Source organism: Camellia sinensis, chromosome 3, assembly GCF_055761805.1.
Source record: "Camellia sinensis isolate YWXY chromosome 3, ASM5576180v1, whole genome shotgun sequence".
Taxonomy (NCBI): domain Eukaryota; kingdom Viridiplantae; phylum Streptophyta; class Magnoliopsida; order Ericales; family Theaceae; genus Camellia; species Camellia sinensis.
The window spans coordinates 17950591-17964385 of NC_138963.1; the positions used below are offsets into that span (position 1 = coordinate 17950591).

General features: G+C 32.1%; 1 protein-coding gene across 1 annotated transcript; it reads right to left on the bottom strand.

Moving 5' to 3' along the window:
* Window positions 1-1768: 1768 nt before the first annotated feature.
* On the bottom strand, window positions 1769-6941 carry LOC145789411 (tropinone reductase homolog At5g06060-like). Its single transcript, XM_082919194.1, has 5 exons — window positions 6645-6941; window positions 5630-5837; window positions 3375-3591; window positions 2686-2792; window positions 1769-2168 (listed from the first exon to the last, which is right to left on the bottom strand). The coding sequence occupies exons 1-5, from the start codon at window positions 6734-6736 to the stop codon at window positions 1986-1988; spliced, it is 807 nt and encodes a 268-aa protein (XP_082775320.1). The 5' UTR covers window positions 6737-6941; the 3' UTR covers window positions 1769-1985.
* Window positions 6942-13795: the final 6854 nt, after the last annotated feature.

Sequence of the window (13795 nt, forward strand, 5' to 3'; positions counted from 1 at the left end):
TAATCAAATGGACTAAATTAAGATAAATTCATAAATTTATGGTCAAAATCGAGTTAATTAAAATTATAAGAATAAAAATAATACAAAAATTAAAATAAAGAGACTACTAGCACAATATACCACCACAACAACAATAAATAAATAAATAAAAAGAAGAAGAAGAAGAAGAAAAAGAAGAAGATGATGAAAAAAAAGAGGAAGAAGAAAAAGAGAGAGTGAAATTAGTTTTTAATTTAGACTTCGTGCAATGTTGGGTTGTTTGGTGCACTGCTTATAATTTTTTTTTTCTTTTTTGTAAATTTTACGAGTGTGCAAGACTGTTTTGGTACAGTTTTTCTTTCTAATTTATTAAAAAAATAATTTAAATAGATTAAAAAAATAATTATATGAAAGTTGGAGGATAAAATGCTTTTAGTTTTATGTATCTAATTGTAAAATTTTTGTTTACAATAAGTTACACCAAATAGATTTATGAACATGATTAAACTACAGGTAAAAGTACATATTTTTCTATATATTATTTGTACAAAAATTAAATTTTCGGGATTCCAAACTTGCAATGCATTCCACAATAAGAAATATAATTCAAATGCTAATGAGTGCTTTGCAATATTATTTAATATTAAAATTTCTACAAAAATTATTTTAAAAATGATAAAAAGAAGTTTAAAAAATTTAAATCTACAAAAAGAAAAGTATATTAAAATTAATACAAATTATCTTGAATTTTTAATTTTTTTTGTCTTTTTCTTTTTCGTGTAATAATCTAGTAAACACCCAATGGAAAGACAGAAAGCCTTGTTTGTTTGTGAAGCCTAGGGTGATAGAAAAAATCCCAGCTTAGTCCTACTCCAATGATATTGTGTATAAATTTTCAGTAAGCATCGAGTTTTCAAGTACAAAACTTAACACCAGAAATAATACAATGCAATTTTATATTAAACTTTTGGCAGTTAACATTTTGATAACAATTGATTTATCACTAATTACAATTATGTCTTGTACGAATAAATTAAGTTAGAGTTAATTTGGCACAAATGTATATAAAAAAAATTTATTAACAATAAATTTATATCTACACATTAAGTCAATTATTTACATCTATACTTTTATAAAATTTTCTCACTAACGTGATCTTGTCAATTTATTGATGTGGATTTCGTTTTAGATTTCAAACTTCTTTATTACATGACGGATCAATTAGTAAGGAAAATTTATAAAAATTGTTAATTTATGTATAACTTTTCATTTTTGAAGTATGTATAGTAGAAGTTTCATTCAAAATTTATTATTGAAGTTTAGTAATCACAACATTATTGTGTTAGCAAAATTAATAATTATTATAAACACAAAATCCCAAAATGTGTAGAGGAAGTAATGGAAAAGTGGACACACTACACATGAATTAAGAAGGTTAAATTAGTTTGTTGTTGTATTGGAAATAGGTGATGGACACTGATGAGTGTGAAGTTTTTTTATTTTTTTATTTTTTTATTTTTTAATAGAAATTTGTAAAATTTCGAAAGCATTTACTACAGTTTTTATTTTCTACTTTTTCAACTTTTCAAAATTTTAAAATTAAAACTAACATGAAAAGATTGACAAACTATTTTCAAATTTTATTTTTGTATCAAAATGAAAGAAATAAACGTTTATTTTTTTGGTTCTAAAAATACACAAAAAATATAATAAATAAAATAAATTTGTACTTTTTTTCCCCTTGAAATTTCACCACTAGCAAAATATTCATGAAGTTTGGAGCAACTTATAAAATAACGCAATATTTTATATTATTGGAGATATTCTTTTACATTGATATCATTTTAAGTGCACATAACTTGATCACATAATCAGACATAACTCTTTTATATTGAGTGAGCCCAACCAAATGAATAAGTCTCACCCCATACAAAACAGTTATATTATATCTAATTCTATGATCAAATTATGTGCACTTAAAATATTTTTTTTGAGATATCAGTTTCCTAGGAGCCACCTGCTGTATATCCACCATCAACACAAATGACTTGTCCGGTGATGTACGAAGCAGCAGGAAGGCAAAGGAATGCTACCAACGATGAAATCTCATTAGGCTCTGCTATGGGACGGAGAGGAGTTCGTAACATCACTTGCATATATGCATCAGAAATGGATTGTTCAACTTCCTCCTGGAGACAATATAATTAAAATTTAAGTAATTAGTAATTATTTACATTTACTCCTAAAAATTATGTGTTTTGGTTGTGTTTTTATTTTTCGAGTTTTTGAAAATAAAAACAATGAAAAATATGAAAATACTCATTCTGTTTATTTTGATAAACTATTAAGGAACTTAAGAAAGTAGTCCAAATAGTTACTCAAAAAATAAAGGAAAAAGCTAGGGAGCCTAAAAAGTAGACATTGAAAAATTAATCTAAATTTGGGTTACACCTAGAATGAATCTCATTCACAAACTTTTCTTTCTTTTACTAATTTTTTAGTAGATTTTTTTTTCAAGTTCCTTGACATTGCTATCCACCGGGTTACACCTAGAATGAAACTCATTCACAAACCTTACTTTCTTTTATTAACTTTTTTTTTTTTTGGGGGGGGGGGGGGATACAGCACAAAATGATCGTAGTATTTATTAAAAAAAGATGGTGAAAAAAATCTCCGAGTTGGGGTAAGAACAGAGTAGTACTTAACTGGTTTCATAATTGTGGTCTTCACAGCCCATGGGGCTACAGTGTTGGTGCGAATGTTGTCCTTTGCCCATTCACAAGCCAAGTTCCTTGTTAGCTGATTGATTGCACCTAAAAACCAAACAATGGAAAGCTTTTATGTGCAATAATTACCTTCAAATTTTCTGCCTAATCATCACCAAAAATGTTAAACATAAAAGACATGGGGTCCACGTGTATATGAGATCCGCTATTTACAAATTTCTTTACTTTCATTTTCAAAAACACTCATGATCATTGAATTATTAAAATCTCGAAGTGTGATACTCACAAAATATAAAAAATACGATTTAATGATTTTGGAAAAAAAATGAATAAGACCTCAAAATTATCACACCTAAATTGACACTTAGGGTTGTTTGGGATGATTTAAATAAGTGTACTTTTTTACTTTTTATAAAATATGAATTGGGTTTGAAGTGATATGTTAGAGAGGTGATGTGACTTAAATAAAATGATGTGACTTAAATAGGATAGTGACTTTTTTGACTTTTTTCAAACATGACAAACCAAGCCTTAGTGATGTGGACTGTTGCACATTAGTTGTTGATTTGTTTAAAATTCGGCCAAATAAGACCCAACTTTGCCATATAAATGTGGGCAAATTTAAAATTAATGTTTTAAGGTCTAGTGTTGCTCAATTATCACACGTACCTTTAGCTGCGGCATAGACTGAAACTGCAGGCAGAGCAGTAACGCCGGCGACGGAGGAGATGAAGACGATACTTCCGTATCCAGATGCTTTCAAGAGGGGATGAGCAAGTTGGCAGAGATGGTAAGGGGACTCAACATCGGTTCTCATTATCTTTGAAAAATCTTTTGCGGTGATTTCTGTAGTTTTTTTTAGTAGAGTTGATGCAGCATTGTTCACCTAACCCAGTATTGATCTTAAAAAATTTAAGTACATTGTGTATATCAATTTAATTTGGAAATCAATAATGATATGGATCATGAAAAAGTAATTTAAAAAATAAGTCAAAAAGTATAATGCGTATATCAATTTTACTAGGATCAAAAAGAAAATTAGCAAAATGTGATTAGAGGTGATTGTCGAGAGTGGTGGTTGACTTTTGGCTTAATGTGGTGATTGAAAGTGGTTATTGTCAATTGGAGGTCGACAGCGTCACTGGTGATTGTCAAAGGCGGTGGCCGAAAGAGGTAGTGGCTGGTAGTAGTAATGAGTAGACAGTGGCTGGTAGTAATAATGAGTAGTGTGGGTGATAGGGTCAGAGGAGGACGAAGAAATGAAAAAAAAAATTTAAAATTCTAAACAAAGTAAAACTAATTTTTTTGTAGCTAAATTTATGTAAACTCTTTGCAAAACTTTAAAGCAAAAATACGGAATGAATTTTTATTTATAATTATTAAAAAATTTACATATATAAAAAAGAATTATAAACATATATATTGCCGATCACACTCCAAGGAGAATCCTATGCCCTGCCCCCACAATCCTTTGTGAATTTTATTTTAATTTGTTTTTTAAGTAATAATATGGAAAGGAAGCATCCTATGCCCTTCCTACCGGACAGTCCTCTGTCAACTTTCTTTGTTCTTTATTTTTTTAAGTTATAATAATGCTAAAACCTTTTGCCTTTTTTTATTATTTTATCAGATATGTATAATTTGAATATTATGAGTTCTACATAGACGTTATTAATAAATTTAATAATGATAAAAAAAAAAAGAGTGTGCACCAAGAAGTAAACTAAAAGTAGTAAGGGATTGTTTGGGATGATCTAAATAAGTGCACTTTTTATCTTTTTTAAAAAATATGTGCAGAAAAGTAAAGAGGTGATGTGATGAAAAAAAGATAAAAAGATAACTTATACAGGGGATGCCAAACCACCCCTAAGAAGAGATCGTCATCTTTAACATTATTAGTGAAGTTATTGTACCAACCACTTCCTACTCAACTGTTTTCTGCAAATACTAATCAATCAGTTCTGTTTTCTGCTCATACCATATTATTCAGAAAAAAATAAATAAATTTACTCCACTATTTGAACCGAAGAATCCAATTTAATTTAGGGCAAACTATATATACCTCCCTCGAGGTTTAGCTAAATTAAAGATACCTTCTAAGATTTATATTTTCATAACAAATTATCCCCTGAGGTTTATATTGTCATTACAAATTGCCTCCTAATTTGTTATGCAAATATAGCCTTCAGGAGGGTATCTGTAATTTCTCAAACCTCAGGGGGTATCTGTAATTTTGCTAAACCTCGAGGGGTATATGTAATTTGCCCTTTAATTTATTATGAACCCATTTCGATTCCATTTTATTAATCTGAATCGTTCAATATTTAGTGTCTTTTAAATAGACCATCCATGCAAAAAATTTAATTGATTGATTATTAGATATCGGTTGCTACATAATTGAATAACATTTTAAAAACAAATAAACAACTTATTTCTTAAATTATATTTGCCATTTATTTTTTAAAGATAAATGTAATACAAAAATATAGTTCTCGATATTCTATTAAATTGATTTGTTTATGAATGATTTACTCGAGAGACGTTAAAAATTGAACCATTAAAATCAATGTAATGACCCTAAACTAGGATCAAAATGGGCGGAACTGAATCTTCCAATTAAAATGTCGACTAGAAGGAAGCTACCTCCAACAAAGAAACGTTCTTACTCTATGACCCAAGTGACCCGATAACAATACTTTAAATTGATCGAATTGAACAGATTGCTATGCATGGGCATATAGTTGAAGAAATAATGATATACAAATAGAATTTTTATACATAATAATATTTTTTTTATGGACACATTATTATGAATATATTTTCTATATAAACTTTCTATTTACAAATGAATATATTAAGATTGTTTAGATGCAAAATGACTATGAGAAGCACAGGTAATTGGTAGATTTGAAGATTGAACTTACAAGGATGTTGAGTTTGCCATCAAAGACAGAAGAGACGGTCTTCATAAGTTCCTCTCGTTGAGCTCTTGATGACAAATCGCATACTGAGACACTTACTTTATATCCCTTACTTTCCCATTCTTGTAGTCTCTCATTCAGCTCTTTCTCATTCCTAGAGCATGTATGCACTGTGGCACCAAATCCTGCCAATTCCTCTACTATAGCATACCTAAATTTCATACATAAACCACCACAAAAATAAAATAAAATAAAATAAAATTGGGGTCAAAAATGAAATTTAACATAACGACCCCACTGTCCCCACCACTTCCATCATCACCAATGGCAAAACAAAAAATTTGGCAAGGTAAGGGCAATAATGAGGTAAAATATTATTTAGAACACAAAGTTAGTTTGGTTTGGTTTCATGGAGAAAAATATAAAAAAATAAAATAATCACACCATTCAAATCTATAGAACTTTCAAGTAATAAGAAATGAAAATGAAAAATTCTAATAAAATATGGAAACACCTCATATTTATTTGGGAAACAAATAACGAATCAATCTATGTCTAATTCTAGTTAGTTAATGGTGAGTTATGTTTATTGGAGAAATAATTAAAAAATTTAGAAGGAATATATATAATTGTTCAGGGGAAAAATTGAAAAAAAAAAAAATTCAAAAACTTAGGCTAATTTTTTTTTTTTTTTTTGAAAAAGTCAAGGAGACACACGTATGGTGGCTCCACCACTGACCACCGCCACTCTACAACCCTACCGCCACCACAATTACTATCACCACCGCCACCACTATTCTACCACCACCTTCACTACTCTACTGACACCATCACCACCACCCACGTGGGTCATACACCATCATAATCAAGACTGCAATCAATGTTCTACATGTAAGATGTTTTTTAAAAGAAAATGTTTTGTACAATTTTTTTTTTAATCGAAACAAACTGAGAAAATGAAACATCATAACAATAAATACAAAGAGAGATTGATTGAGACGAGAGAATAGATTCTAACCCAATGCCTCTGGTTCCGCCAGTGACGAGAGCGGTCATGCCCGTGAGAGACCATCTGTTGTTCACTCTACAACTCCGATTTTCACTTGCCATTTTTCTGATGTTTGTTTTGCTAGAACTCTTGTTTTCTCACTTACTCAACTCAACTATCTATCTATAAGTACAAATAGAAGCCCATGAAAGCATAAGTGGAGATGACGACATTTTGTATTTTGTTATTGCATTGAAAATTTTCGTGGAAATTGTCAAAATTGTCAGGTGTTAGGTACTAACTAGTTTATTATCTACTTCTTCTCTCACAAGAGAGACTGCTTAATAGTTGTTTATAAGTAATTTTTTATCAAAAAATTGATTATAATTATCTTTTCAAAATAGGCCTATGAAAATATTAAAATTGTGTGTCACTGTGTAGTAACTGATTAAAAGTAGTATAAATGGAGCTCAATTTTGTGTGATGTGAGTTCGGTAATTTAGGTCTTGTTTGAAAATTTAGGTTTTTAGTTAAAAAAATTAAAAAAATACTATAAATCATTAAATTATTATTTATATTTTTTTACATTTTTTTTTCAATAAAAAATAAAAGAATATATTGAAAAAGTCAACTTTCAAATAAGCCTTTAATGGGTGTGTGAATAAACAATGAATATGTTAAAATATCCAAAAAAATAAAAAATAGAGCCAATTTTAATATATTTTATAATAATAAAACTCTATTTTTTCCCTTGGTTAGTTTTTGTTTTATTTTTATTTTTAATTTTAATTTTTTGTTTTTTTGTTGAACTAGAAAAAAGATATTATGTAGTGTCATCACCACATTCGTGGACCCAGGTTTCAGAGTAGTCAGTTGCTGGCCAGATTTAACTCAATTCATAAGGAGGGACCCACCACTAAGGCACTAATGGAGCTCAGCCACACGCCACAGAAGAACTTAAAGTCAATCGGAGTACAGTACGAAATCTCAGATAAAGCTAGCTGAAAATCTAACCCTTGTTAGTTCAGTCCCCATAATTAGTACAACACTAAAAATTTGACAATAATTTTGAGGAATTATGATTATATCTTACACTAATGTACACCTAAACAATTTCATTTGAGCAACAAAACATCTGCTCCATTCCATTTTTGTCATGACCTAAACCCGCCCCCGTGGGTTAAGGACATAACCGACCAGTAATCATGAGATTACCTACGGCCTCAAACCAAAACAAATGTATTTTTAACAGAGATATAGGGGGCTAAACGGAAGCAGTTCAAAATTTTGTCCATAGAGCTGTGCTTACGTGGCACATCCATATAACCAAACACATATACATTAATAACTCACAACAAAAATGCAGTAGCATAAGTTTTGTACAAACAGGATCATTCAAAAACTAAGTGAACCCATGAAAACTATATACAACATATACAAAGACTTCTCCAATATGACAACATAAAACAAAATGACAAAAGGCGAAGGTGAGTCTCATGCGTGAGACACATGGGATGACTCTCCAAAACTCGGTTGTTCCACACGGAGTTCACTGGAGCTGGGTCTGGACCTCTCTACAAACACATGAATGAGCATGAGCGATAGCCCAGTGAATAATATCAAATGAAAAGATACAAACGATATGTAGAACAACCTACTCCAAACGGCCTTGGGCCCAATTCACATTTTAGATTAGCATTTATATTCACAATTTAAGTCAAGTGACTGCGGTTCCAAACAAACTGGCTTTTGGCCCATTTATCTTTCATTCCATTCAAAACGACCTCTAGCCCACTCATTTATGTCAAAACGGCCTTTGGCCCATCCATTCATGACAAAACGGCCTTCGGCCTATTCATTCATGTCAAAGCGTTTGCCCATAATTCAAAAGGAAGTAAGCAATTGGACAAACGACAAATTCAAATATCGATATTACTCACAGTGATCGGTTGGTTGGTTTGCCCTGGAGCTCAACCCTACACATTTCATGAACACAAAAGGGTCACCAACAATTCATTTCGTTCTTAAATTCACATTTTCCTCTTTAGGCTTTATTCTTATCTCTTTAACTCATTTACAATGTTTAACACATGCCTAAGAGTGCTTGCAAGTGAAAGAGAAAGGAAAATGAAACACAGTATGCGAAAACAAAATTTCAGAAAACAGGGGCCCCGCTCGAGCGAAGACTTCCCCGTTCGAGCGGACCCTTAAGGCCTGCAAAAGTACTGGTTGCATCATTTTGACGCTCGAGCTTTAACTTGGATGCTCGAGCGGAATTTCATTCCACAAAGCTCCTCGCTCGAACGGACATCATGGTCTGTAGAAAATACTAGGAGCACGACATTCACGCTCGAGCGGCAGTTTCCCCGCTCGAGCGGACATCAAATTTCTGGGTTTCCCAGATCGTGTTCTTGAGCTCCAATTCGACTTTCAAACAAAAATTCATGCATTTTATAGCTCTAATTCCATACATACTTGTACTAACATGTTATAAACACCAAAACACATCATCATGGAGCTCAATTCCAAAGATTTAACACATGCATGGCTCAAATTGACACCAAACTCAATTCTAACATACACATTTATGCATTCAAAGCTCTTATCTTCATAGATTGTACATGCATGTGATGCCTAGCTCCCATTCTCAACTTAGATGGCACCAATGGTGATTATACATGAGCTTCAACTACAATTTACATGGATTTTAACCAAATTACAACATGAATCATGTAATTCAAGCTCAATTATACAAATACCAAACAATTACATACATGCATGTATGTATGGTCTTCCAATTCAACAAAACAAATTCAAAACATGCTCTTGACCATTAATTAACTTTGAACAAACAAGATTACACCTTAAACTCATGAATTCAAGAATCAATGCTTACCTAGAAGCCCAATTTATGGTTAATTCTTGAACTGGACTTCAAATCTCCAAGCTTGAGTCAAAATTCACATAATTCTCTCCCTTTCTCTCTCTAATAGCCGGCTCTCTCTTTTTTCCTTAGAGTTGATCAGCCAAAGTCATGTAAAGGAGGGAATTGAACTCTATAAGGCTTATAGTATAGCCCCACTCACATATATTATTTTAACATAAAATAGTTGAGCATTAAATCATTAATTAAATCTGATTAACTTGACCCAAATTAGTTTTCAATTAAATTTCACCGTAGGTTCTAAAACTTATGCCAAACTCAATGGCGTAATCAATTTCGGGTTCTGTGGCCGATAAGGCCCTCAATTTAATTTCCAAAGCAGATAATCCAACAGATATTCCTACGGTGAACAGATAAAAATTCAAAATCACATATTTTCACATAATGGTGCACACAATCATGTCAAAACACATAATCACATTCATATTAAGGACCAATTAGGTCATTATGGAACAGGGGTATCACAATTTTTGTTAACAATCTCCACGAACATTTAGGTTGTATTTGTTTGAGAGATTTGAAAAATGATTTAGAAAAGGAAAAGAAAAATGGTGTGTAAAACTAAGTGAAATGTAAGATTATTTTATTCACATTTCACCTATTTTTTCCCTTTCTAAATTTCCCAACCAAAAACAACCTTAAAAATCATTATTTCACCCAAAAGTTAGCAACCCTGTCCATCAAATTTTTACTTAGCTCAAGCATGTACTTCACTCAAGTTCGGCTAGATTGCATATGGCTTTGACTCAAGATAAGACTTAAGATGTCGAAGCCTAGTCATGGGAGGTGTATTGAGCCACTAGCCCAACAAAACTAGCAATAAATAGTACAGGGCTATTTTGGCAAGGAGATTTGAGGTTATTTTAGTCACAAAAGACAAAATAGGCTATTTTAGCCATAACAAACAAAACATTACATCCAACCTATAATTATTACACTCCTCTTACAAAAAAAGTCAAAAAAGCCAAAAAATCCTTTCCAAACAAAGTTTTTTAGCCTAAGCTAAAATAGTCAAAAAAGTTAAAAAGTCAAAAAGCCAACTCACTTCCCAAACGGAGGCTAAAAAAGTACGCAACTCAAAAGTATGCCTAAATCTTAACTCGTTGAACTTAGCTTGCAAGCCAACCAACTAGCTTGTCAGGGCTAAGTTTGATGCGTAGGGCTTGAGCCTAAACTAACCCAACCAGGCCTGTTCCCGAACCTAACACAAACAAAACACATCAATTGGTGATTCTCCAACAGTTGAGAATTATAAAATTTTAGTTGTACTGTTTAAAAATAAAAATTGAATTAGTTTATTCAATATGTATTTATACACACTCTAGTGAATTCATTCTCACCTTATACACAATTTAATCCGTATTTTAATACCTTTATTATATTAGTTTTACAGTCATTAAATTAATAAATATTTAATAGTCATAATTGAACTACACTTTTATTTATAAACATTTTAATATATAATTTTAACACCCGATGCCATTCTGCTTCAATAACGGTTAGATTAATTTAATTTCCATGAAGTAGTATAAAAATAAAAATAGAAAATAAACTGTTAATAATTTTTATGAAGTATCATAAAAAAAATAAAAATTTGCATAAATGAGCCCAAAACCAGGGGCGTCTCTGTTTACACACCACATCTTGTCTTAAGGCACACCATTAATTGATTATTTTTTTATTACAATAATGACCTTATTTTAAATGACCAAATACACACCTTAGTTGAATACACAACATCCATTAGTCAAACTACCATTTTGGACAGAATTCTAATTACACACCAACCATAACCAGTGTTACACTTTCATCGGTTGCTCCCAACTCCAGTTGAGGAAGAGGCAATCGTCGCGATAGGCGATGATGATGCAATCCTTCTTGGTGATCACCGCTTCTATTCCGATCGCCACAGCTTCTTGGCCGTCGTACAGGTGGTAGAAACCGCGGATCAGCTTTGCTTTGTAGAGCGAATCGGCGGCGATCTCCATCCGACGCATCATCGCCATGTCTCGGAAGAAGGTTATGAGCTCTTTGGGGGTGGTGGTGATGGTGCGAGATGGTGTTTGCAGTTGTGGCCAGTGAACGGAGCGTTGATCTCGACGATGATGGAGGTTGAATCGTCAGTGGAGAATGAACGGCGAAAAGATGGGGTGTATGAGACCGCGGTTTAGAATGGCTTCAGCAGATTCGAATACCAGTGAGTCAAAGCCAACTTGATCGTTTGATTGCTTGACTTTTCTCTGATCTCTACTCATTTTCTCTCTCTGAAATGGAGCTTGAGAAGTTGAAGGATTTGGTATGTGAGAGAGTGGGGGAAGATGAAGGTATATTTGTATTAATTGATGGGTAGTGGATGGGTGGTGAGAGTCGCCGAAGAAAGAAAAGAAGAAGAAGAAAAATGAGGTTGGCAAGAGGGCGGCGATGGTAGCTGTCGGTGATGGTGGTAGTTAAGATTAGGGTTAGAATTTGGTAAGAGTTGGAGAGTTGGAAAGATTAGAGTATTTGGGGTTTATTTTTATTTTTATTTTTTTTTTTAATTTGAAGTGTATACTAAGTGGTGTGGGACTAAGGGTAAAAATGAAGCGTTGTGGTGTGTGTTAAGAAAAATTATGTTTTTTTAAATTATTAAATATATAAACTAAGTAGTGGTGTGCCTTGAGACTAAATGTGATGGTTAAATAGAAGCACCCAAAATCGGTGTCAGTTTTTGTCTGATTCACTCACATGCGCCAAATACTTTTTTGGGAAAAACAACGATTGGTCAAGGCCCATTGTACATTGGCATTTGTTTGCTTTTATTTGGGACCACACATATTACGGTGTCGTATAGTTAAAAAAAAAATGTTAGGATGAAGATGAATTATTAAATATTTTATACAATAATATTAATATGAGTGTAAAATTTATGTAAGCAGCAATCATATAAATTTGTGTAGAATATGTAATTTATCTTGAGTTCTTAGTATTGATACTATCAATTTGATAGTAAAACTTCATACAAATTAAATAAGTTTTATAAATATTTTGCATGCATTTTAGGGATCAAATATTTTTTGTAACCAAAAGTCAAATTTTATTGTAAAAAATATTTAGAAATTAATTTTTATCTTCGCGAGGATAATCGCTAAAATCTCGCTTAAAAAGTTACAAAAAAAATTTAAGAACAAAAATTTTAAAATGTCATTAATAAATATAGTTTTAGAGAAACCTTAGCTATTGAGCCCTCCGGATGAGCTCGATTACGCACATATTGTTTCAATGTAAGAAGAAACCTTTTAATCGGGTACATCCATCGAAACTGTATTGCTCCAGCGATCAAAGCTTCATCAGCAAGATGTATAAGCAAGTGTTCCATTACGTCAAAGAAAGATGGTGGAAATTTTTTTTCAAGATGACAAAGAGTTATTGTGATACGATCCTGAATATATTCCAAATCACTTGTACGATTCACTTTGGAGCACAATTGTCTAAAAAAAGTGCTCAACTCAATCAATGGTTCAATCACATTCTTAGGCAAGGACTCCGTATAGCTAAAGGAATAAGTTGTTGCATCAAAATATGACTATCATGGCTCTTAAGACCCCAAATACTTCTATCTTGTAAGCGCACTTGTCGCGATATATTGGATGCATAACCGTCCGGTACTCTTACTTCCTTGAGTACTTTGAGAAACATATCTTTCTCATCATTGATCATTGTGAATTGTGTAGGAGGTACATAAACTTTATTGAACCCTCTTGACTGCAAGTGCAATGGTTTTCTGATATTCATTTCTTGCAAATCACGTCGAGTATTCACATTATCTTTGGATTTTCCTCCAACTCCTAGTATTGTCCACAATATATTATCACAAACATTTTTCTCTATGTGCATCACATCAAGATTATGTCCTATTAAGTTGTGCTCCCAATACGGCAATTCATAGAATATACTTTTTTTCTTCCAATTATGGCTTCTTCTTCCGTTATTTTCTCTCTCTTCTTGTCTCCTGAACATTTCCTTAAGGTCATTCCTCTTGTACTGACTAAGGACACCTTTTGATTCGAACTGATGCAACATCTCAAATCTGGATAACATTTGAGGTTTTAATCTCCATTCTCGACTACCATCAAATGATAATTTATCCTTTCGAAATTTATGATTAACTGGTAAGAAATGACGATGACTCATGTATGAATACTTCCTACCATGCTTCAACCAACATGATTGAGTATTCACATTGCAGCAAGGACAAGCA